Here is a 27,714-nt window from a genome sequence, read left to right on the forward strand (position 1 = left end):
CCCACTCGCCGATTGAAGACACCTGACGGAAACATAACAGAAAGCAAATAGTTTGTTGGAAAGCTTCGCTGGTAAATTCATGCTAGTAATTAGTTAGCATTCTTTCAGCTAGATGCTATTAGCAGGGTGTGCCCCCGCTCCCGCCGCTTCGCATGTCTGCACATAAAAAAATAAAAAATAAAAAAAAAACATCCCAAACTCACGCTACAAAAAAGAACCAGGAAGGCAGTGGCTCATCGTGCTCAGCTGGCCGGCTATCAGTGTTCCTCAGTCGGCGAGAGGAGCGCGACGAGCCGCTGAACGAACGAGGATGGGGCCTGCGTCCCGCTCGCCTGACAGTGCCAACGTCACGCGATTTGCTGCTGGTTTGAGGTTGTATATTTTGGAATGAAGTCTTCTATGATGGTCAAAAGGTTTTGAGGCATATTTTGTCCAGAAAATTGTACCACTCGAGGTGTTTCACTTTGGATTATAGCTGGCTAATCAAAATGAAGGTGCACAATGTCAGATATTGGTCGTTGAATTTGATCACAAAGTAAAAACATGTCGAACAATGCAGAACTACTGAATTGTGTTGGTTTTCTATTAACAAGAACAAGTCTCGGTGTGTTTCACTCCCCAGTCTTCATCTTTTGAGTCTATAATTGAAGAAGTTGCTGTAATGAATAATTGAGATGCAAAAGGCTTTTTCACATTTCATTATTATCTCGGTTCATTCCATTCCAGCAGCTCATATTATGCATGCAAAAAGTGAGCAAAAACAAACCATAAATTCTTGTCTAACACACAGTTGTTATTATGTGGCTAGAATAAAAGTTTCTATTCATCTATCCATTTTCTGTAGCGCTTGTCCTCTATCCCATCTTATCTTGGATGATTGGCGGGGGGACACCGTGGAGACAACATATAGACAACAAACCATTCACAATTATGAACAATACTTCAATGAACCTAACATGTATGTTTTTGGGATGTGGGAGGAAGCCTGAGTGCCCGGTATTATTATTAGTATTATTTGTATTACTTAATATTACTAATTTAGCACTGAATTGTTGCAATATTGTGTTAAACTCTTGTGCAGCATTTCAGTTAAGCGCATTTTTGGGGCGTCGCGAAAACCAAGCCCAAGTTAGCATTTGGGTTTTCTGGTTATGGGTCGACACTGCTCTGTTTGCTAGTAGCTAGCTTGCTAGCCCACTAGCTTGGTAGTCTGCTGACAGGCTTTGGTGTAATCCAATAAGTCACCACCTCACTTGGTTTTGTGCCGTGTGCAGGTCCACAAAACAGGGACACTTCAGGGAAAACTGTTTATTAAACACTTGAGCACAAGCTGTACGAACGTAGCGCATTCACCGGACACGCCCACAGCATCCAACTCCTGGGAGAAGGTCCATTCTTCACAATTTTGGGCCCTATTTTATATATTTGGCGATTTATTTTTTTTATTCATTCAAATTTGGCAGGCTTGTTAACAACCGTCTTCTCTGTGGTGTTTCAAATTTATAAGACATTTTATTTTCACTTTTCAGGGACTTTAAAGCATGCAGACTGATTTTGACTGAAGGATTATTTTTTATATTGTATTTGTTATTATTGTATGTTTGTATACAATACAATACTGTTGATTGCTATTTTTCTCATTAAATTTAATATGTTGGTTTCTTTCGGGGAGGGGGGGGGGCCTGGAACTGATTAATGGAATTTCCATTCATTTCAATTTGAGAGTTGATTTGAGTTACGAGCGTGGTCACAGAAAGAATTAAACTTGTATGTCACGGTACAACTGTGTGCATACATACCTTTATGCCATTATGACATAGGTGTACTTATGAAACATGCCTCATCTGTGTCTTCAATAGGGAGGAGGCATTTCTATATTATATATTACTCATTTCACATTTTGCAGCAAGTGACATGGTGATGAATGCCTCTCTATAAAAATAACTTCCCCTGTGTGCCTTGAAACGAGAGCTGAATGTACACAAATGTCATTTACCTTGCCTGCGCTGTCCTAGAACGCGCGTCTGAATACACATGATGAACGGCCGCTCTTTAACACACTAAAACGCCGGAACTAGGACAAAAAAAAAAAAACTAAACTAGGGCGTTGTGTGACACTGCAGCCTCTCAGGTGGCTCGCTGAGATTATTTTTACTCCTACATAGACATTTTCTAGAGTGCCAGGACAAATTCTCCTCTTCTCACCCCTCCGCTGAGCCATCCTCTTATGCTGCGATCCTCCTCAAACTTTACTCTACGATCTCTTCCATTTGTTTGGGTTGTTTAAAACTATGTCCTGCTCTCTGCGTTTCACGCTAATTAATCGCACCAACTCACGCTCAATCCATAAAATGAATGACCGACAACTATTCACACAGTTTATGATGCTCCCTCAATTGGTCCCTGGATGCATGCAGTATATTTTGGGCGCGCTATATTAATGGCTAACATTTGTCCATCCAGGTCTATGATGTCGATAGTCATCCAATGGGAACAAGAATGGCAGCGGTAAAGCCAAACACTGTACGTACCGGTTATTACTGTTACCTAGGGTCGGGCAATATGGCCTTAAAATAAAAAAAACCTGCTTTCAGATTTGAATATATATGTTTTTTTAATCCTTCGCTTATAGAAAAAAACAAGTGACAATGACATTATTAAAAAAAGAAAGTTGTTTGGGGGTTTTGTTACTTTATTTCTCGAGTCAAACGTTTGCAACATGTCGATAAATTTGTAATGTAAAAACGGCCAGGTGCATGCTTTTTCAGATTTTCTTAAGACATGAAAAGTGTCTGCCCAGGTTTTTAAAAATCATCTGGAATTGAATCGCCCCCATTTTACAAATTGGCTTGATTTCACAACAGACGTTGGTATGGTTTTGTGTCGTTTGTGTTCAGTATACACTGAATGTTGTCTACGATTGTTTAGTTTAACCTTTATATACTTTATTTTGCATTGCTGCATAGGCAATCTAAGTGTCATTCTACATGTTACAATGACAGTAAAGCTATTCTATTCTAGTCCAATTTCGGATCAATAATGTTCTCAGACAGCATGTACCGGTAGTCTATGGCCGTGATATGATTCACGAGTGAAGTGAGATTAGCCAGCTTTGTAGTTGCTCGAGGGTCTACTTATAGATCATTGATTGATTTGATTGATTGATTGAATTCTTTATTTAGAACCTGTGAAAGTAACATGTAAAGAACAACAACAAAACAAACTAAAATAAATTCACATTATAGCATCACCAGTTAATTATTGGTCATAACCAGAGGCACAGATTTGTTGACTATTTCTATGACAAAGTGAGTGATCTTGACAATGACAATAAAAACAAGAAAAATGTTGAATATGGACAAAGAAAATACAAAGAATATGCTCCTATTAAAAGTTATTTTCAAGGCCAGTAAGATTTCTATGCCACAGGGAAACTTCTGAAACTTGGCTAAGGAAAAATAAACCAGGTGGACCAATTTTATTCAAATGTATGACTACACTACAGTATATGTTGTCTTGTTTGTGGCCCTTATTAAAGTTCAATGTCATATTTCAGTGCCAAAATAGATTAGCCCTCATTGCGCATCTCCAACAGTGACTTTTTTTGGGGGGTTTTTTTTTTTAGCCTCCTGCCTTACGTACCTTGCCTCCATGTGAACTGTTTGCACGTGAGCTTCTGCCCTCAAGCTGTGTCGCAGCCTAAATTCCTGCCACTGATCATCCATGCGGGTCAATAAAGAGGGCACACACGTGCAATTGCTCTGTAAAACTGAAACGAAGTGGTAATTGTAGGGGTGTTTTATTTTAGTCCAGCTGATCCACAGTCACCCCATTTGATACAATTTGCGATAAAAATACAATAAATGAACATTTTGTGGTGACATGGTTTAGGGCCTTTGAGAAAAGTTCTTCTGAGGTTTTGTTTTTTGTTTTTTTTGCATGGCAGGCCAGATCAAAAGCTCTCAATATTTGGCCCATTCGCATTAGGTCATGAGCCTTGCTACCCTGCTTTTCGCACCTTAATCATTTGTCAATTCTTCATTTGTCTTTTGATTTCATCAGGAGCTAGTGTGGTTTATCTTGGGGGGAAAAAGCAAAACGTGCAGCGCAAATCGAAGCTTTTTTTCTTTTAATCGTACATTTTTCCCATCTTTGGAAGTAGGATGTTATTTTAATACTCTAGCTACAGAGGTACTGTGAGTTTTTACACTTGGATGGCTATGTGGATTGCTGCAATAGATGCTCGCTTAGCATTGGAGTTACCTTCAATGGAAGGGCCTTTTCACTGCAGGGGCTAATGGGTAGAGACTGAAGACTGCTGGCAGGACTTGTCTCTGTACTCTGTAAAATAAGATGAACATAGTAAGTGCACATGGTTTAGTTCAGCTCACTACTATATACATTTCTAAATTTTCTTGAGCCTTGGACTATATTTCCTTGATCAGCTATGAGGAAAATTAACGCTCAAGAAACATTTTAATGGCATAGTATAACACTCTTGTCTAGATGTTCTGAACCGTTTCCATGCTACAATGCCAAAGCATAGGCCTGCGTGGATGGACCTCAATGTCCCATAGACATGTAGTGTTCTCCCTTTTTAGACAGCAAACTAGTTGACTTAACTCCAACTCTGTTGGTTCCAGCCAAGTAATACACTCAGTTGCTTCAAGACCTGATTAATCGGCAACGCATTCTGCACAACTGACAGAATTCTTTGCAATCACTTCATCGATTACTAACAACCACCCGGTGTTCCATTTTCCTTTTGAAGGGTAGATACACGGCTGTGGATTTATTGATCGCAAGGCGAATTGTTGCTTTACTGATCCAAACCGTGACAGACCAAAATGAACTCCTTTGGAACATGGCTTTGAAGTAAATCTATCCATCAATTTCCTGTCGCGCTCGGACGAGATGCGGACAAGTTTATATAGGCTATATAAAAACACAAATGTGTTTTTTTCCCCTCATTGTCTGGCATGAAATCAGACTGTTTTTCTGTTTTAGTGCACCTAAAACAGGAAACGTTTAGTCTGGTTTCATGTATTCTGACAGTGAGGGGGGAAAAAAGCATACGTTTCTTTTTCTATAGTGTGTGTAAACTTCTGGTTTCAACTGTATAGATGTAATGAGAGAATTTAGATGAACTGATGATACTTCAAATTAACCTAACATGCATGTTTTGGGAATGTGGGAGGAAGCCGTAATACCTGGAGAAAACCCACACAAGCATGGGGAGAACATGCAAACCCCACACAGGACGTTCAGAGCAAAAATTCAAGGACTGTGAGGCAGATCTGCTCAACCACTATATTCATCATTCTGTCCACTTTGAAATACCAAAAGTACCTGCCTGACCCAAAAATTTGCTTGAGAAACAAAAAGGTTTCCTAGGTGACTCACTTTCACTTTCCAGCCAGGGAGCTTTTTTTGTGTTAAACAACCGGGAAAAGGTGAAAAGTCTAAAATTTCAGGCATATTTTAAACTTTTTTTCTCCGGTTTTACACTTTAATGTACCTGTGAGACATGTCAGCTCTCGGAACAGCGTAAACTTGGTGGTTTATTAGATATGCTGACCTTTTAAAAAGCAATAACAGCCAGGAATTCCAGGTGCTTTGCAGCCTTAAATGTGCCACTGGTGATCAATGCCGACCTCATGGAGGAAGACAGGCACACTCTCGCAGTCTTATCTTTTCGGCCTTTCAGAAAATAAACACATTCTATGTACGGTCACTTGTGTCCCATGGGCTTCATAGCACGTCTATCCTTACATATGGTTCAAGTAAAAAGCCTTTCAGATTTTGCGATTGGGGGAGAAGTGGAGTATGGAGGAGGGGGGGGGGGGGGGGGGCTGCCTGGGAGCTCAAAATTTAATGACGTGCACTAGCCAGAGGCAACATGTCAAAAGATGATGAATGGTCTTAAAAAGTAAAAGTGGGTTTGGTTGTCTGCCAAGCCCCTTTAATCACATTCATATGCACAGGTATGCTAATCTCAGGATGAAATGTCCATTAAAGTACAAATACCACATTTGCCAAATCAAATCTAATAGTTTCATAAATCAGTTTCTTGACACTGAATTAGTACCAAGTTCCACTCATTTCAAAACAATTTTTCCCATTAGAAATATCACTGCCATAAAATATGTATCACAGGCGATATATTAAAAGTAACATTAACACCCGTACATAAGAATTTGAAAAAAGGAAGTTAACTACTGTCTAAATAAGGTAATACTACCCAAGCCATATGTAACGCACAGTGGTAACTATTTGCTGGCAAGCTTCCACAGTAATCATTATCCAATATGTATTAAGCAGATGGTATTAATAAAATTAACATGGGCAATGCATCCATTCATTTCCTATGCCACTTATTCTGTCCAGTGTCACAGGAAGCAGGAGCCTATCCCAGCTGACTTTGGGCAAAAGGGAGACAGGTCAATCATAGGGCACACATACAAAGACAAATAGTCACACTCACACCTGTGTGGGAATTGAACCCACGCTGTCTGCACGGAAGTCAGGCAAGTGAGCCACTAAACCGAGAGTGACATCGTTCGTATGTAATTAATAACTCCTTTTATTATTGCTCATAGGGCACCAAGCAACAATACACTCCCTATTCCATTTCCTGTTCCATGGTTGTCATCACACTTTCCCTCTTTGCCATCACTGGTGCCCTGCTTTGGTTTGACTCCTGAGACATTTAAGACATTTGGTCATTGTTGGCAGTGTGTGCATAGCTGTTATGCTCAAATCCACCGCTGACAGTGACAAATGTCACTTTGTAATATAGAGCACATGGATAATGACATTTTCAATGTGTTCCTTTGGCCACGTAACTCAATAAACTGCTGGTAGACAATATATGGAGTCCGTTTGACAACTACAGTGTATATAATTCGATTGGATGTAATAGAAAGTTTATTACCTGGTATTTAAGTCTTGTACTGTATACTCATTCTAACACAGGGTTTCCCAAACTATATGAAATAAATAATAATATAGAGTCCTGTTGTGAAGAGCGAGAAACCGCCAGCAATAGCCGACCCGCCTAAAATGTTTTAATAGTTTAAAACTATGATCCCCAAGCAATTGTATACACTGTAATTACATTACCCTGAAAAATACATGGCTTTCAGATGATTTAGCTGAGGATAGGTTTACACAGATAAAAAAACACAGATAGGTGATATTGCCAACATTGACCAATTTTACAACGGAATTAATTCCTATGCCGTTGACAAAATAACTCAAATTTGTACGTGAATGGGAACACGGTGTAGTCACTAACTTATGCTACAATTTCAGTAAATATGATGAATGGCAGTAACTAAGCATGCCTTCTTCAACAGTGTGACAATGTGTTCTTACGCCACTGTGCAGACAACCGTAATTTCGTGTATAATGCACATTTTTTTCCCCCAAAAAAATCTTCAAGTCAATTGTGCGCATTATACAGAAGTTAGAAAATTCCTTCGCAGTGAAATGCGAGTAGCTATGTGTTTTAGAAGAGCCATCAATTACTTTTAAATCTTGTAATTTATAAGTTTACATCATATTTATTATTATTAATACTAAGGTTTACTAGTTCTTTAGTAATGTATGTATTACTGTGGCACACCCTAGTGTTTAGTTTTAACACTGCTGCTTTTATGGAGGTATTTTCCATCTCGCACGCGACCATTGCCACAGTAGCCGGCTTGCACAACGTACAGAAACCTAGAGAGGTCATGCGCCCAAATAACACGTTCACTCCTGGTGCAAGACAATTAAAATAAAAAGTTCAAACACAATAAAGCTGCCATATATTTACGATGACGTAATTGGCCTCTTTGCTGACGTCATAGTGGCGGCTTGCTGTCAGAGGATTTCCCAGCGTGCCTAGCGCCGTTGCATAGTTCTTAAAATGCCGTTTTAAGGCAGTTAGTCCCTTAATCCTATAAATAGTTGTAATAATGTTAATGTTAATCGAGCTTATGTGTGTTTATTCCCCCTTTGCAGCTTTTGTTGTGTCCTATTTTATTTTTTTTATAATCGTGCACCAGGAGTCAACGTGTCATCTGGGCACATGACCTCACTAGCTTTCCGTACATTGTGCAAGACGGCTAATTTGCCAAGGGTCATATGGGAGGTGAAAAATACTTGCATAAAACTGCAGTGTTAAAACTAAACAATAATACACTACATTAAAGAACAAGCAAGCATTATTATTAATAATAATACTGATCATACTTAATTAGAATAACAAATTAGGAAGGGATCACCACGAACATTTATTGCATATAGACATAATGGATAGAAAGTTATGCGTGCGCATTACATATGTAAGAAGGGTTTTCCCATCATAATATTTGGCAGGAAGTACAGGACAGTGCATCTTTACTCAAAGTAAATACAAGGCTAGTATAAGATTGGATTACGCCGTTTGCTATGACGGTGGAGCCTCAGCTGTTTTTGTAGTAGGCTACCTCCCGCTGTTTTTGTTTTGAGACTGATGTAACCTGCTTTTTGTTTTCGAACGAACAAATGGCACCGCTTACACTAAACAAGAGGAAAACTGCTGGGTGAGCAGCGAGAAAAGGTCAAGCAGATAAAATGGAGATGATGCAAACATGCCAAGTCACACAGAAGCACAATGGAAGCTAAAGTGGGGTACACACATATAGTTGGTAGATCGGGTTGTCCAGTGAACAAAGGGTCACCGGTTCGACTCCCAGCTCTGACTGTCTGCATGTCAAAGTTTCCTTGGGCAAGACACAAAACCCTAATTTGCTCCCAGTGGTAGGCGCCTTGCATGGCGGTAGCAGCCGCCTACTGGTGTGTGAATGGGCGAATGTGAGGCTTTGAAAAGCACTTTGGGCACTGTGATATGCTAGCTAAAGCGCTATATAAGTGCAGTCCATTTACCATATTATCCTATGGTGTGGGTTATGTTAAGTGTGGTTGTAAAATCGCTGCTGCCGACAAGCTTACATTTTCGTTTCGATATTCACAATCGCAAGTCAAGACAGTGGCTCATGACTGTTGGTGGAAAAATCATTACATGGTCATCTCGAGTACACCACACCACTATAAGCACAGTAAGAGCACAAGAGTTTTTTCCTCTTCATGTGCGGGGTCTCAGGTTTAAAACGCAAACAAACAGACAAGAGGAGACACACTGGAGAGACTACGTCTTTCGGCTGGCCTGGGAACGCCTCGGGATCCCCCCGAAAGAGCTGGATGAGGTGGCTGGGGAGAGGGAAGTCTGGGCATCCCTGCTAAAGCTACTGCCCCCTGCGACCCGACCTCGGATAAGCGGTAGAAAATGGATGGATGGACAAACAAAAATGCGGTAGGCGTGTCCCCCGGTTCAGCAAATGTACATCCAGTAATCCATTTTCTAAAGCGCTTGTCTTCATTAGGAGCTGAAACATATCCCAACTAACAGGTGTACACTCCGGACTGGTTGCCAGCCAGTCACAGGGCACATATAGACAAGCATTCACACTTACATTGGAAACTATGGACTATTTATAGAGTCGTTAAGGGACCTAACCTGTACGCTTTTGGAATTTGGCCCATGCAAGCACGGAGAGAATATGCAAACGAGATTCAAACCCAGAACCTCTCGACTGTGAGTCCGACCTTTGAACCACTACAACAGCAGGTGCTGCCCGCTATGCAAATTTGCAAGGTAATATATACTGTATATATTTCATTTTCTCTATATTTTGCTCTTCCCTTCATCTCTCCTCCTTACCAATTCATAATGTCTCTTACAGAAGTCCAGGGAGTAAACATTGGTTGGACCCTAATTCGCACATAGGTCCTTTGATCTTACTTTAAAGGCGCTAATAGTTCCGACGTGCGGTGACGTCACGGCTCAGACTTTCATATCGATTTTTCTGTGCGTTTGCGAGCATGTTTATAAAGGCTAAATTCAGTAAAAGGTCATTCACCCGTTTGGATGACACAGTGCTAATGGATGTGCTCAGAGCTCTTGGCGGAAACCTGCGCCGTCTCCTAGCTCTTTGTTATGTAAATGTTTTTCACGGACAAAATAATGTGGAACTTTTAAGGTCGCACAAAAAAAAATTAATGCCTCAAAACCATCATCATGCATGACGTATCCCAGCTAAGCATTTACACGATACTGCTTTTTTGTGTGTAATAACCATAGAACAAATGGAACTTGGCACAACTTGGGAAAGGGTCTTCATTTTACAACCGATGAGTACACGAGTTTATTTTATTATACAGTATTGGTCTATTTATACAGTAGTGGTCAATTAATGTAGTGTCTGCAGGTTTGACAAATTCACATTTAACCTTTAACACTTTTCGGTAAATATGACCACTAGGAGTGGCCATGTGAGCACAACCCTACCTTCAGGTTAACCTTAAATTTTGTAACATTGTAACATATACATGCTGTCCTTGGTTTTTTGATGGTCCCGACATATGAGGTTTTAAGGTTACAAATGGAGCGCAATGAAATAAACTAGTTTGTGCGGCACCACACTCAATGACCGCCGTGATTACTGTTTCCGTTAGTGTTTTTCACTTGATTGTTTTACAGTTCTAGCGTAGAAGTGCATTTTCATCCAAATATTGTCTAGAATTTATGACCCTATTGGGTTAGTGTAGCTTAGTGATAGCATGTTCCAATCCAACCAAGCACTCAATGTAATATTTCAAATAAGTCTAACAAATTTGTATTGTTCATTGGAGATAAATTATTTGTAAAATGCTTCACAAAATTTTCCAGACACTAACACTGATGTCGCTTGCGGCATTTTAAGGACCATTTGACTGGTACATCAGAGCATAAAGTGTAATTTATAAGGCCTTGGTGAATTTAGGGGAAAAGTGTCCTGAATAAGCCCTTCATTTTGGAAAGTCCTTATAAAAGACGTTTTAAGCATACATGGACAGTTATTAAAATGAAAATGAATGAAAAACATGTACCTGTATAGTTAAAAGTGTTACGATAATTTGAGCCTGGAACCAATGAATTCACCTTTGATGATATTTGCAGTGAATCACAGAGATATAAATGGTTTATAAATGCTGATTCTGCAAGGGCCAAAAGGGAAAACCTGCGCTTCGATGCTTGCAAATGGAATTTAAGAGAAAAGGGAAACGGGGGCCGTTTAATCAAAGCGTGTGTGTGCATGCGTGGTTGCGTGCATGCAGTGCATGCGAGAAAACATCTTGAGCTTAATCTCAAAACTAATTAAATTACAAAAGGGGATAAAGAAAAAGAGAGAGAGAGTGAGTGTGTGTATGTAGTGTCCACTTCGGGGGTGCTTTAATGGAGCTGAAATGAAGCTACTTACAAAAAAAAAAAAAAAAAAAAAAAAAAACGGGGGTTGAATGTGTCCAGATGTAATCATTACATATATCCTTAGCCCAAAGCCTTGCAACTTTAAACAACTTCCGTTTTTTTACAACCTGAAAAGACCATTGTCAGTGTGGTACAAGGAGACTCACCACACGTTTTTAGCTTGTGGTCTTCAGCAATTTGTCCTAATATACAGTACCTCCCGGTTAACACCTGTGTATGCATTTGAATATCAGTGAGCGAGTAAGCATATCCCACCTCCTGCAGGGTGCGCCTGAGCCTCAAAAGTAGGGTCTTGACAGCGGTGCAGTCCTGCTGCATCAGTCGCAGGGGGAGGGTCTCCACTCCAGGGGGCAAGGGGTCTTCTTCCCTGCCCAGAAGCAGAGCAGAGCTGCACTCAGCAGGCAGCAGGCTGGTCGGACGTCGAAGCTCCCTGGGAGGAGAAAAAAAAAAAAAACACAAACATAAATATGAGGATGTAAGATTTAGGTGTGCACTGATATCAGAAAGGATCGACAATGACTAGCCTCTTTCACACAAAGTCTTTACAGAAGATCCAGCATTTATTCAGATTTGCAGGAATAGTAAGTGTCAGTTGATAAACTTTATACCGTTGTAAATTCCTAATTCACAAATTCACCTAGTCATGTTTTTTTAATGTGGATTGTGAGGTTCCACAGCTAAAAATTCACCCATTTGCAGATTTTGTGCTCTTTCTGAAACTCCCTAGGATGCCACAAGACCATCTAAAAAGGAAACTGATGTCAAGGGAGTATGTTGATGTGATGGATCTGAACTGAGAGACAAGCTTGGTATGTCGGGGGGAGAAGTTCAGCCTGGGTTGTTGAAGTTTTGGAGAGTCTTCACCCCATGTGTGTGTGTGTGTGTGCATTTTCTTTCAAAATAAAATCATTTGCAAGTAATTTATTTTGAAGAATAATGTAAGATAAGAAGAGTTTGAAACAAATTTAAATGTATATCAAACCCTTGTTTTTTTCGTTTGGGGTCTCTCACATTTAAAAAAAAAAATGGATAAGATGTTAAAAAAAAAAATGGATAAGATGTTAAAAATCAGTATGCATGTACCCAGTTTAAGGAGAGTGAAGAAAATCCAATTATGCCTCAATTTTTCTTACGGAATTCTTAAAGTCCAGCTGTCAGTCTATTACTGGTGCTTTTCGGAGAGCACAAGAGAGCATCAGTCCCAGTCACGTCCAGTCGTCGTTCTTCGAAAGGGTCACCGTAATAAATTTTTAAAGATGCTTTATTACACTTTCCAGTTCAGTGGGGGGGGGGGGATGAAATATTGTTGGAAGAGACACTATAGAATTGTGCGTGTCACTTGGTGACAACAAAACACTTTGGGACTGACTTATAATATATGCACTAGACGATTTTGATGTTCCGGAAACTCTTCAGTGTAATCATACACAGGAAGAGTCCAATCAGGGCATGTGTGTGTGATTGATGTTTCTCTCGCTTCACACGGTCATTTTATTTTCCTTTTGTCACCACAATAAATGTCCTACTTCTTCCACCTTTTTCCACGCTCCTCTAAACAGTGTTCGCCTTTTGTCTTTTCCACACCTTACCGTTGTCCCTTGCCTGTACACCCTGCCTTTTCTCTCTCTCTCTCTCTCTCTCTCGCCGTCCATTTCTCAACAGAAGTGATCAGCTTTCATCGAGGGTGGAAAAAAAGCCAATTATCTGCCTTTTATTACTTTTCATTATTATACCGCTGGCGATGGTTTACTACCGGACCATCGGCGGCTCATACTAAAACGCACCTGGGCAGGTGATAAACAACGGTGCAAAAAGAGCACCCACTTGTACGCAGAAGCTGACAAAATGTTGAGTAAATGCGTGGCAAGGGGAAGAATGACGACATGCAGCGTCAAGTAAATTAAATGACATTGAGGTAATTTATCAGCGGCATTTGTCAGTTCGCAATATAAAGACAGCCTTGTCTAAATAGTAACAGTAGAGGACATTTTGACACAGAGACACAGATAGGAATGAATTCACGTACCACCATTCAATTTTCCTGCATAACGGGGAAAAACAATTATCCGACATGCGTATGCATATATCATACGTTTCCTCAAACAATTACCCGGGCCTTCATTGCGCACATTTAGTCATCGCTCGCTTGTACCCGTCAAAACGCAGGCTGTTCATCTGCATGTGGCACCTGAGGCGACGGGCATTTTTACGCCACCATTAAACTCATCAGGAGCATCTGCGACAATGACTGAACGTCAGCCAATGCTCCAGGCAGCAAGTCTAATGACGAACACTGGACTTCAAGACACAAAAAGGTAGAGGGTCTAAAATGAGTGTCATGCGGCTGGGCTAACAACCATGCAGTAGTCTCTTCTGCTTGCCTCTTACAGAACTATATTCGGTCTTGGAAAAAGCACCAACATGTTTACATTTCTAACTCTTAAAAGGAACATACTATGGAAAACAAAATTTTTAATGTCTTGAACACAAATAGTTGGGTCTCTGGAGTTGCTGCCCACCCATCAAAAGGTGAAACTAAACAACCAAGTAATTTCTGTTGTTGCTGTATTGTATTATAGGGGTGACGGAGTAAGGTCGGGGATACTTGTCGCCGCCCTGCTAGTTTAAACAAAAAAACAAACAAAAAAACTGGCGACCAGTCCAGGGTGTACGATGACCCTAATAATTGATGGATTAATTGCTAAACCGATGCAGGGGATGTGTGGAAGCCTCATTGGCAGTAACTTTTACACAGTTTAAAACACACAAATATATTTTGGGGCTTATAAATTAGCCTACATCCCACATTAGCCCTCCATGTTTTCTGAAAGGATTAAAACGATGCACACTGGAAGTTTGCTTTGCTACAAACAAAGCTTGCAATGTTCAGTAGGGATATGGACAATTTATGTTTTGAAAAATATCTTGAGTATTGACACTTTGGCTGCCAACATCTCACAAGCATGAAACAGATCTACACAGCATCAGCCACTGAGGTGAAGACGAGACGAGAAGGTGAGTGGCGCTCAGTTTAGCAGTCCATTTACATCCCAGCCTTCACCTGTGGTCACGGGCTTTGACCAATGAGGTCAATGAGATGCAAGTAAGCGGGCTACGCCAGAAGCTCAAACATCACACAGGAGCTCGGAGAATAAAGGAAGACGTTATTTACTCACCTCTTGAGCAAAAAGACTGTAAAACAAGATGAGACGGAATAGGGAAATGTTTTAAGATGAGTTGCTCCAGTGTATGAAATCCTAACTGTATTAATTAGAACTAGGTCCAATTACAAGAGTCACAATACAATGACAAACGTAACTTTTGGGAATTGAAAACCAATACATTTTTTTTTCGGGACAAGACAAATTGTCCTGTTCCTATGTCATCACTGTAGCCCATTTCCCACGTCAAAGTCATTTGCACAGTACAGCGACGTAGTTAAATAAGTGGCCAAGTCCATCATCCAATCATTTTCTCTCTCGTTTGTCTTCCATAGGGTTACCTATGCCAGTCAATCGCAGGGACAAGCAAACATTCATACTCACATTCATACCGCTGGACAATTTAGACTGTTTATTTTATTATTTTTGGAACATGGGAGGAAGCCCCTTTTGCGCCACCTGTAGAAGCCGCTTATTATTTTTATTTTTATTTGTTTAAGTTGACCAAGCGATTATCCACATTGGGAGGTAGTATCAGAGCTGGAACAGAGGCCAAACAGTGCGGTGTTGAAGGATATTGTGCAGTGTCAGGAGAGGAGTGTTCAGTTTTACACAAGATACTGACGCATGTAATTACCCAATTGTAGGGCACAGGGTCGCTGTGTGAAAGCACACACGATCACTAGTACTTTGGTTCTGTATATAAGGCAAAGGCGGATACATTCCGGATCTTCTGTTACAGCTCTGATGTGCCAATTTTGAAAGAATTAAGAGTCAAAGAGGCTATTGTATCACAAAACTGAAATTCTTAACCAAAAATGTCAACTGTGGTAAAACTTGTGTGGCTTTGATGTGCAAATTTTGCTGGATCTCTGGTTGAAAAACATTGAAATCATACAAAGTTCTCAATTTTCTGAAAACAAAGTGGACAAATATCAACATATTCATCTGCCCAGCAGCAACGTGTCGGCAGGCTTTGCTCTGGAGTTAGATCCACATCATTTGAATATTCACACCCCACATTCTTTCTGACAGCTACTAGAGATAAATAGTCCTTCTGATCCTCAGGTTTTTTTGTTTGTTTTTTTTCTGAGTGGGTGCATAATTTCCTGTTCACAAGCGGTGAACCTGAGCACCTGCCAGGATGAAAAGGCATGGTATGTAATTTAGATTTTTATCCAAACGACAGGCAGGAGCGTGATAGTGATAGAAAGTGGCACGCGATCATGGAATTTGGCTTAATCATAAAACAACCACAAGTGATTAATCCTGCGTTGTGACTGAGGTTAAGTTGATTTATTACTACTTACAGGGGATTATTTTGTTTTATCAATTGGCGTGATTTTGTCTGCAACTTCCTGGTTGTAGTGTTTTATATAATGATCAAAATGTTCCCATTAAATAATTGTGATAATCCTCACACTAGCCGGGTTTTCATGGAGCCTTGTACTGTATTCCAATTAGAATCAGGTCAGAATCCCAAACCAAATGCCCCATGAAAACACCTCAATCGGAATAAACAGGCTGAAATTGAAAGGAATTTAATTGAGTTTCACATGGGGGGGTGGAAACTGCTTTTCTCAAACCGCTCAAAAGTCACGGAAACGCTTCAATCGGAATAGTCAGGTTGTGTTCACGTGCAATGATGAAATCTCAAATGTCAATTTAGCATCAGCCATCCGTCTAGTATACGTGGTTGAAATTCGGTAGCAATTGGACAAAATCTCATGGACAAGTACAGTATTTGCACTTACAGCTTCAGTTGGTCTATGGACCTCTTGAAAGTGGTCAACAATTTCCACCTATTCTGACTGCATTAAGGAGGCTGTCGACTGACGCGTGTCTTTGAGAAACTATGTAGTTGTTCATTGCACTTGATACAAGGCAGCGTCCTACAGACTGAAGTTAAGTGCACTAATTATCTGGAGAATAGATTTTGCCTGTGCCAGTTGGCGGTGTCGAGTGGATCGTCATCCTGTGTCCCACAGACTCCCCCTTTTCTTAGTCAGGAAAGAAAACTGCAAAAAGTACAGACTACGCCAGAAGAAAATGTGTCAAAATGTCTCACCTTGTGGCGAGATGACGCGTTGTCTGTGCAGACGTCAGTTTCCAGGTTTACGCTTGTCTTCATAAAGGCAAAAGTTGTGACTAATTCATCACAACTAAGTGCGTAGCCTCCAAAGGAAATATGTTCCTTTGAATGTGAATGGATGAAGTTGAAATTCATTCAGTTAATTTTAGAGACAACTAACTGTAGGGCACAATTTGATCAAGAAAATAAAATAAAGACACAGGGGGGAAAAAATGGAGAACAGCATTAGCTAGTGATATCTTGGTACTTTAAACATAATCCTTTTGAATGTTTTCAGTAATCAGAAAAAAATGTATTTTATCTTTGCAGCAGAACACTTGTAAAGTAATGCAAAGGACGTACAGTGGATATAAAAAGTCTACACACCCCTTTTCAAATGCCACACACTTCTCATATATAAAATGAGCCCAAGGTAAAACATTTTATTTTTCCACCATTAATGTGATATGTACAGGTTATAGGTCACTCATGGCGGAAACATTTTTGAAACAAAAAAATCTGGCATTTGAAGAGAAGTGTGAAGACTTTTTATATCCATTGCACTTACTCATACAAAATCGGGACCACAAGTTCCCATTCAAAAAATGACTCTATACTAATTAGTCTCCTTGTACTGAGCATTTATATCAAATCAGCATGTAAATTAGAAGCTTCATGAACAGCAATACACCAAGGATCTTCTTAAACACCATTAGACTGGCCTTAGATTGCAAAATTCACATTTAGATGAAGATTTTCCACAGAGGCTTTTATAATGTTGCTTGCCAACCCGTGAAGCACAGACCAGTAGTCTACCAGAACAAAATGCTCCATGTGATCAGATAATGTCTTTAGACTTAGGATGGACTCACACAAGGAAAGTCCTTTGGTCCGCTTGTTTGGTCAGGAACAAAAGTGGACATTTGTTTGGTTTTTCGCTTTTTTTTTTTTTTTGGTGTGGTTCGCATTCATATGATCCTGTGGACTTAAATGTTGAGAAGCCTTTGGAATGTTTTTTTTAGTAAGCCACGTAAAATTCATTGCTCAAATGAAGTTGTTACTGGTTCTGATTTAAGTTACCCACCTTATTTCCTAATTCATTCATATTTTTTATTTGGTGTTTGAGTTTACATTTTACATTAATTTATTTGCATTTATTTATTTAAGTCATTTCATCTTTTTTATTGAAATGTTTTATTATTATTATATTTTTATGCCACTTATTGAGTAGTATAACATAATATTGTATATTATTTTTATATGATTGTATTATTATTAGGTGTTTGTTGAATCTTTACTTTTACTTGCGCAACGATACCACATTCTCCGCAGGGGGGCAGCTCAGCCAACTGATCTTCCCAAATGTGGTCTTCTTTTTGCGACTGGCAAAATATAATATAATGCATACCAGGTAAATTTGTATTCTTCATTTTATGCCAAAAGATTTACTAATTGCTGTGGCAATATTTTCTATAACTGTAAAAAAAACAGTGGGGGAAACACCATTCTTGAGAGGAAAGGTTACAATTGGTATTGTAAACATTCGTCTTCATGCTTTTGACATTTTTACCTCATGAGACCCAGACGACACAAGTCAACAACAAATGACCAACCGTAACTCACCAACATGATGTTCTCGGCAGGAAAATGGCCATTGAGTTTAAAGTGTTACAGAGGTCGTCAGAAGATTGTAACAGAGATACATAGACTGGAAGAGTCACAGAAAGGCATAGAAGTGGAAATTCATGGATCAAACACCTGATGTGAATTTTGCCGTTCAACTACTTGTGGGAGAACAGTAAGTTGGGTAAAAAGTACTGAAACATTGGTCAGACGTGCATTCAAAATTTGAAAGGTTAAATTAAGTTCATCTGTCAAGGTTATAGTGCATTCTTGGTCCATTCTGTAATGTCACCATTGTTGGGATAAAAAAAACAAAAAATCTGAATTGTTTACAGTTACTTGGAACAAGACTTATCAAAATAACCTTGAATAACGTGCTGCTTAACCAAGACATAATCTTATCACATGTAGCAGCCTGCTATTGTAGACTTCCATTACACACACCTGCTTCTTTGGAGTCAAGAGGCAATGTGAAACATTGAAAGTAAGTAAATTTAACCTCCTAACCTACTTGGATCCTGAATCACTTTCAACCATTCACTCATTGATTTCAAAGGGATAAACTGTTAAAGGCTTTGGGAATGTGTGGGGTGCTCGCATTTAATGTCCTATTCTAAGACTGAGATAAGACTGCCTTTTTACAACTTAGCAAAACACTAAAAAGAGGGACACTTAAAGTTGCATTGTCAACACCGAGAATGGCTGCTGACAAACCACAGTGCAGTGTGCATCTGCATTATTTCAGTTCGGTATTGCAAAACATTACACGGCTTCGCAATAGTGTGCGAGAACGTGTGTGAAGCAGTTGTTCTAGCCAGGCTATCAGACAGCCAGCAACGTGTTGCAGCTGATACCCTGGACAGTCCAAGTGACTGACAGGTTCGTGTGTGGCTGTTTTGAGTGTGTGTGTTGTGTGTCGTCGAGGTGCTTGCTTTGCCTCCAGCAAATCAATGGCCCCCCTCAAGGGAGTTTGGAACCTGAGCGATAGCGAAGGAAGACAGTAGCAAACTCAACCCCAGGCGAACATTTTTTGTGCCCTCTCTGTCTGTCTCCCCCCCCCCCCCCACAGCAGGTAATTCACACCTGCTGTGGTAAGATGTTGGTCGGGGAAATGGACTCAGACCTGCCTCCATTAAGTGGTCTGTCACTATCAAAAGTTTGTTTGTTTGTTTGTTTGTTTATTTATTTATTTATTTATTTATTTATTTATTTTATTTTTTATTTTATTTTTAATAAATGGCACTCATGACTACATTTGACTTCTTATCAAGAAAATACTTATTACATGGAAAAGGATGACACGCTGTGGAAACCCCCAAAGGGACAAGCCGAAAGGAAAAGAAGACATGCTGCCATCCAAGCAACGTCTTTTTCATGGACGCCCCTGCTCATTTCAGCAAGACAATGCCAAACCACATTCTATACGTGCTACAACAGCGTGGCTTCATAGTAAAAGAGTGTGGGTACTAGAGTGGCCTGCCTGCAGTCCAGACCGGTCTCCCATTGAAAATGTGTGGCGCATTATGAAGCGTAAAATATGACAACGGAGACCCCGGACTTTTGAACAGCTGAAGCTGTACATCAAGCAAGAATGGGAAAGAATTTCACCTACAAAGCTTCAACAATTAGTGTCCTCAGTTCCCAAGTTCAATTTCACAGACAAACCCTCTTCCACGCCTATCAGTTGAAAAACGTATTTAACGAATATATTTGCCGGTGGCAGTAAACATTTGAATTCCACTTGATGAATGGAAGTGGTCATGCTACTGAATGAGTTAAGTACTTCATCATACCCGTTTTTGTCAATCTAAATCAAATTGATAAGGTACAAGAGATAGTACCTCAGAGCACCTGGTTTTACCAAGGTGACAAAAACAAGGGACTACAAAAAGTCCACGAAAATGAAATAGACAAGGTACTACAAATATTACCTCATAATACCTTGTTTTGCCAAAGTAAACAAAGTTTACAAAGTACTAGAAACAGTGCCATATAGTACATGGAAACATATCAAGAGCGAGGGCCAGGATGAGCCAAATGGGAACGGTCTTTCTTGATGCTGCCATTTTTTGTTTGGCTACAAAAGTTTAGCGTTTGCCTAGTTAGAAAACAGTAATGAAAAAAAAGGAGGAGGAGGCAGTTTTGATGCAAATCCATACGCTGAGAGTGATTTTATGGATTTAATACACACAAGATGGCAAAGCGGGACTTGAGACAAAAAATCTCGGGTGGGTTGAAAAGGTTGCCTCGTCTAGAAGCACTAACGCGTCTCTATTCACCAGAACATTTAGCAAGCGTAGGAAGCTGCACCTCAGTTAAAAAAAAAATTAAAAAGCAGCAGTCAAGCTAAAGGGTTACGTCTCTTTGATGTAATATAGACGTATCAAGATGCTACTGGCAAGTGATGCAAGTGTCAGTAAACAAGAGGGGGCTCAAAAGGCTGATTTTCTTTTTTCCCGGGGGGAAAGACCTTTTTGTCTTTGGGTGCATCTCAATAAGGGACGACTTTAGTCATAATTGTCTGCTGTCTTATCAGACACAACTCGTCACAATCCCACCAGTGACATAACCCGTTTATCAGCGAACCAAGAAGGCTCCTATGTAAGGCAGAACTGGAGAAGCAAACAGATGAATTTGGACGCATATGTACAAAACGTGTGAAGTGAGCGTTCTGTTTCAGCCGTCATCCAATGGGAGACATGATAGGGAGAACGCAAATACAGCTTATATATTTAGTGAAAGAGAAGGTATTCATGTATTTATTTAACGCCTGACTGTGCTAATGTCTTGTTTCATCACCACTATGGGTCGGTGGGAGACAGACGGTAAAGCACGTCAGTCATTTATAAGTAAGACTCAAGCTCAGCAGTTTTCTAGGAGAGACAGTAGGCCCCTGCAGCAGCATGGTTGTAGTCTAGCTAGTCTTATTGGGATCCAATGCAAGAGCTGAATTGACGTTTTACTTAGATAATGCCAAACACTGAAGGCAAGTTATTCATTGAATAGCCTGAAGTAATAAAACTCGACAAGCGACGATAAATAACACTTCAGTATCTCGTCATAGCTGGTTTTGGCACTATATGTTGTATGGTGGCGGTCGTTTGATTATCCCAAATATAATTGATCTCAATGGAAAATTTTGTTTTGAAAGTTGACCAAGTTCACTGGTTTTTAGCCCAATGAGGTAACCAAAGTAAAGGCACATTGCTCAGTAGACTGTAATGCAGTCCTGCTGTATAAACATATTGTCTGATGAATGCTTCCCCGTAAAGTATGTTTTTGTGTCAAGCGTTACCTGTGGCAGTTGTCTTTCACTGGGATGCGATCTCCTGATGGGTCGATGGGGGAGTGGAGTAGGTTCAGACAGGATGCCAAGGACTGACTGGAGTCTTGTCTAGAAACTAAACAGACAAAATATGTAATTAACCTACAGCATATACTAGTCTAGGAGAAGAAAAAAAAAACTAGTTCGTACAGATTCCAAAGGGGTTTTGCTCCCATAGGAAATATCTGAAATGGAGTTCATAAACTCTTCCAGGATCAAAGAGTCACCATCATAAAGACTTAACAGGCAATGTTTTAAATTAAGCAGCACGGTGGTCGACTGGTTAGAGCGTCAGCCTCACAGTTCTGAGGACCGGGGTTCAATCCCCGGCCCCGCCTGTGTGGAGCTTGCATGTTCTCCCCGTGCCTGCGTGGGTTTTCTCCGGGCACTCCGGTTTCCTCCCACATCCCAAAAACATGCATTAATTGGAGACTCTAAATTGCCCGTAGGTGTGAATGTGAGTGGGGATGGTTGTTTGTATGTATGTGCCCTGCGATTGGCTGACAACCAGTTCAGGGTGTACCCTGCCTCCTGCCCGATGACAGCTGGGATAGGCTCCAGCACGCCCTCGGCGACCCTAGTGAGGAGAAGCGGCTCAGAAAATGGATGGATGGATGAAAAATTCACTGTAAGTATAAGAACAGTGACGTTTCCACTTCGCAAACCATAAAAATACCAACTCCTACTGCTTTCCTACGAGCTTTTTCTATGAGTTGTTTGACTTAGTGAGACATACTCTTTTTATTTTTTTTATAAACACAAATACCACGAAGATCTCTTATCTTTAGTTGAGCACTAAATACAAGTGCCCCCGACCCCACACACACACACACACACACACACACACACACACACACACACTTTCTTTTTATAAAAAGCCACAACAGCTAGTTATGACAGCACCAAGCTTGCTGGAGGCTAATGTTCTAGCAGTTGACCGCGCACCCTGGACATCAAACTATGCATTACCGCCACCCACGCTACTACTCCTTTGAAGCCTCTCTTGAGCAATGCTACATTATAGGCTTGGTCAAATTAATGCGTATGTGCGCAACTGTTATTCAGTTCATTGTATTGCTTTCTTGGGGTTATAGCTTGAGGTCGATTAATTGTCAATCACGTTTTCGGCAACAACACAGCTGTTATCAAAGGATAGTGGTCCGTACAGCAAACTAGCAGCAGTGCTTCACACGTGTCGCAATATTTTACATAAAAATGAGACCAGTAGCACAGTCACTTGCAAAATATGCAAGTATATCATCAAATATAACGAAAGCGCAAGTGCTATGCATGAGCATCTCAAAAGGCCAACGCTACATGACAAGCAGCCTTAAATCATCACGCCAGCAGTCAGTAAATTCAGCAAGTGCCCTCCTGTAACATTGAAAATACAGACAATATATTGTACTTTAGAGGTCGATCAATAACCTCTTTATTGTAAATTATATTAATGTCGCCAAAGAAAACCAACTGGAATTTCTCTCAAGTGTTAGCCTTCATCCCGCAGACACTAAACACACGCCCTTGGTCCTCTTCCTTCCACCGTCCCCACCTCCCAACGCACTCATCCAATCGCAAATCACAGAGACCTTCAGGGTCTCACAGAGAGTAGGCACTCATAAAACTCTTGAAACAATCCACGTAACACAACTGCAGGTTTGCTACGATACATTAATGCATGTGATTGGATGAACGAGTCGGGACCTGTGGTTGGAGTGAGGGAGGGAGCTTGTGTTTGGAGGAGAGCACAGTGAGTTGATGACATAAACAAATATATATGTAGAAAATAAATAGAAATGACTTGGCGTCGACTACAAAAAACTGCAGTCATTCACCCCCTGTAGCTTTCCTTTGTCGCAGTGAGTTCCATTTCCTGTTCTATGGTTATGGTCACACAGTTCTGATGTTGTGCAGTTGAGGGGGAGGAACACAGACTCCAGCAGCCCAACACTATTGGATATAAATTGCAATGAAATGCCTTGCTCTTTAATAAAAGACTGTAACAAGCCTCCTGAGAGAGGTAAAAAAATATATTTGTGGCTGTGTGGTGACTCGAGGCGCCATGTGAGGACAGGTGCGTGTGTATCTGAAAGAAGTTCCAACTTTATAGTAATAATTCTAATGCTTAATTTTGCATTCCAGTCTGCATACCATTAGGGCTGATGACTAAGCATGCGTGCGCCTGTGTGTGTGTGTGTACGCGGGTGTGTGTGTGTGTATTATTAATGATGGTGGCTTCTTTGGCGCTACATCAACCACTGTGTCCGCTGAGATCTTGTGTTTGTGTAAGCGACGTACAAAAAAAAAAACTCACGCTGCCTTCCCTTCCTCGCTTTCTACAAAATGGTGTCCAACAGAGTCAAGTTTAACCCTGCTTAATTTATTGGTCTTCAAAATAGACCCAGTGTGCCTTACTAGAAACAACAATCCATTCATCCATTTGCTTGTCCTTGTTAGGGTTGCAGGTGAGCTGGAGCCTATCCTTTGGGTCTAGAGGCTGGCTACTCACACTGTACCGGTTGCCAGTTAATCGTAGGGCACATACAGGCAACCGTTCATACTCACATTCAATTTAGACTTCGATGAAACTAAAAATGCATGTTTTGGGAATGAGAGAGGAAGCTACGGTATACGGCGAAAACCCACACAAGTACGGGGGAGAAACTTCACACAGAGTATTCAAATTCAAACCTCTTGACTGTGCAACAGATGTGTCAACCACAAGGTCAACGTGCTGCCTACAAACAACTTGCCCTGCATCATTTCTCCCAGCTAGAATTCCATGGTAAATTCTATAACTATTATATCATACAGTATCTGTATGATAAAGTACTGTAAGATGATTATAAACATGTCTTAAAAGGTTTAGGGTAGGCTATGTACAGCATCTCAGAAACAAAACATCTAAAATAGCTTTAAAAAAAATATGTAAATGATCAAAAATGCTAAATATCTATTTCTATTTGTTTTTAAAAAGTACTTTTTATTCACAGTAATTAACTGCAATCTCTGCAATTCATGGAATTATAGTTAGGAAAATATGAACTTTAATAAAATAAATATTACCATCTATCAGATAGAGGCGGGGGCGTTTATTTACTCATCTTCACGTGGTGGAGTATAGTGTACTTATGGATTAATCAATTTATGAAAGTTGCATTTAAAAAAAAAAAAAAAAAAAAAACCTTTTATGGAAAAGTGCATAGAAACGAGCAAGACTTAAGCATTTCACACAATTAGCTCCGCTTTAAATAAATCGAGCAGATTAACACATTCATGTGAGGTGCGTTCACAAGTACAACTCATTTGCAATCATATTCTCACGTTCCATCAAAAAATTGAAAAAACCTTGGCACGCTTTGCAGCATCGCGCCAGGCAACACGTGTACCTTGATAATCATTTCTAAAGCATGAGACATGCTGTAAATGAGGCAGCTATATCAAAGTCGCGTGCCATATGTTGAAAGATTGGGAGAGACGTTTCAACTGGAGGAATGAATGTGAGGAGGATCAAAGAAAAATACTATAGGAGGACTGAGTGATATGTGATCAAAACATAACATTCTCCAGGCCCTTCAAAAAATACATCAACATCCTATAGAAAAGTACAGTAAGCAGCCCAAAACTCTGGGGGAGAAAAAAAAATTTAAAAAATAAATAAATAAAAATTGAACAAACCATCATCATGCGTGATGTCAGCAAATCTCGTGAGCCTTCAGCTGAGTGAGAATGCAAAGGACTGACTTTCCAAGTATTTCTTGAGCTATTTTATGTATGTTTTAGTAAAGCCATCACAGAAATAGACCACTGTTGGCTAAAGCAGCGAACAAAATTTTCATTTCTTTCGATCAAATACAGTTACGATTTGTCTTTTTAGATCTGCTCAGAAAACGCTCAGGCACGACAATCGTGAATGTTAAACCTGTTCAATATTTTGGATGGCAAATACTTCGCGGAGAGACAAGGAGAAGAGTTTGCAACCGCAATGTACAACCCCAATTCCAATGAAGTTGTGACATTGTGTTAAACACAAATAAAAACAGAATACAGTGATTTTAAAATCATGTTCAACCTATATTTAACTGAATACACTACAAAGACAAGATATTTAACGTTCAAACTGATAAACTTTATTGTTTTTAGCAATTAATCATTAACTTGCTGAAACATGTTCCAAAAAAGCTGAGACAGGTGGCAAAAAAGACTGAGAAAGTTGAGGAATGCTCATCAAACACCTGTTTGGAACATCCCACAGGTGAACAGGCTAATTGGGAACAGGTGGGTGCCATGACTGGGTATAAAAGGAGCTTCCCTGAATTGCTCAGTCATTCACAAGCAAAGATGGGGCGAGGTTCACCTCTTTGTGTACAAGTGCGTGAGAAAATAGTCGAACAGTTTAAGGACAATGTTCCTCAACGTACAATTGCAAGGAATTTAGGGATTTCATCATCTGTTGTCCATAATATCATCAAAAGGTTCAGAGAATCTGGAGAAATCACTGCATGGAAGCGGCAAGGCCAAAAACCAACATTGAATCCCCGTGAGCTTCGATCCCTCAGGCGGCAGTGCATCAAAAACCGACATCAATGTGTAATGGATATCCCCACATGGGCTCAGGAATACTTCAGAAAACCAATGTCAGTAAATACAGTTTGGCGCTACATCCGTAAGTGCAACTTGAAACTCTACTGTGCAAAGCAAAAGCCACTTATCAACAACACCCAGAAACCCCGCCGGCTTCTCTGGGCCCGAGCTCATCTAAGATGGACTGATGAAAAGTGGAAAAGTGTTCTATGGTCCGACGAGTCCACATTTCAAATTGTTTTTGGAAATTGTGGACGTCGTGGCCTCTGGGCCAAAGAGGAAAAGAACCATCCAGACTGTTATGGACGCAAAGTTCAAAAGCCAGCATCTGTGATGGTATAGGGCTGTGTTAGTGCCAACGGCACGGGTAACTTACACATCTGTGACGGCACCATTAATGCTGAAAGGTACATACAGGTTTTGGAGAAACATATGCTGCCATCCAAGCAATGTCTTTTTCATGGACGCCCCTGCTCATTTCAGCAAGACAATGCCAAACCACATTCTGCACGTGTTACAACAGCGTGGCTTCGTAGTAAAAGAGTGTGGGAACTAGACTGGCCTGCCTGCAGTCCAGACCTGTCTCCCATTGAAAATGTGTGGCGCATTATGAAGCGTAAAATACGACAACGGAGACCCCGGAATGTTGAACGGCTGAAGCTCTACATCAAGCAAGAATGGGAAAGAATTCCACCTGCAAACCTTCAACAATTAGTGTCCTCAGTTCCCAAATGTTTATTGAATGTTGTTAAAAGAAAAGGTGATGTAACACAGTGGTAAACATGACCCTGTCCCAGCTTTTCTGGAACGTGTTGCAGCCATAAAATTCTAAGTTCATGATTATTTGTTAAAAACAACAAAGTTTATCAGTTTGAACATTAAATATCTTGTCTTTGTAGTGTATTCAATTAAATATAGGTTGAACATGATTTACAAATCATTGTATTCTGTTTTTATTTATGTTTAACACAACGTCCCAACTTCATTGGAATTGGGGATGTAGTTACCAGAAAAGCTAAGCGTTAGCCGAGCCAATTTTTTTTTTTCTTCTACAACTACTCATTCTTCTTCTTTAAATTTCCCGACAAGTCAGGGGTGTTTATTCATTTATTTCTTCATTTGCATTGTGTGGATGCCACAAAAATCTGTATTATCAGGATTGATCATCCTGAGTGATTTATCCTGTGGTGTGGTGTTTGTTAACAATGATTATTCCTCCCCAAGCGGCTTTGAAAACAGACGATCGCAAATGTTAAGCCTGTTCAGTATTTACGATCACAAAGTCATTCACCACATTAGGGCTGTGGAAAAATATATAAATAAAAATAACTGCTAAGTTGACTTCAAAAACAGGTCGGCGCAGAAGTTCTACCTCGAAGTTCTGCCTGGACCAAAGGGGGGGGGGGGGGGGGGGGAAGGTTCCACCCGGAATCATGTTTGCGCTGCCGACACAGTGTTGGGCCACTGATAAACTTTGCCATAAATGACAGAGGAGACTCTGTAATTGATTTTAAGACACTATTAGATGTGCAATGTACATACAACATGACATATGAGTAAATATCTCCAGGATAATTTATTCTAAAACAATTCGATCGTGACGGCCTGACACCAC

General features: G+C 40.2%; 1 protein-coding gene across 15 annotated transcripts in view; it reads right to left on the bottom strand.

Moving 5' to 3' along the window:
- Positions 1 to 27,714, bottom strand: part of ccser1 (coiled-coil serine-rich protein 1) — a 118,502-nt gene that overhangs the window by 70,541 nt on the left and 20,247 nt on the right. For all 15 annotated transcript variants that reach the window (XR_009787780.1, XM_061767895.1, XM_061767896.1 and 12 more), the window contains 3 exons: positions 21,486 to 21,591; positions 11,591 to 11,765; positions 4,264 to 4,341 (listed from right to left, as the gene is read on the bottom strand). Coding sequence is in view for 14 of the 15 variants with exons in the window: in XM_061767895.1 (XP_061623879.1) it covers positions 4,264 to 4,341; positions 11,591 to 11,765; positions 21,486 to 21,591 (359 nt within the window). In the remaining variant the exon portion in view is untranslated. The remainder of the gene's footprint in view (positions 1 to 4,263; positions 4,342 to 11,590; positions 11,766 to 21,485; positions 21,592 to 27,714) is intronic.

Source organism: Phyllopteryx taeniolatus, chromosome 3, assembly GCF_024500385.1.
Source record: "Phyllopteryx taeniolatus isolate TA_2022b chromosome 3, UOR_Ptae_1.2, whole genome shotgun sequence".
Classification (NCBI taxonomy): domain Eukaryota; kingdom Metazoa; phylum Chordata; class Actinopteri; order Syngnathiformes; family Syngnathidae; genus Phyllopteryx; species Phyllopteryx taeniolatus.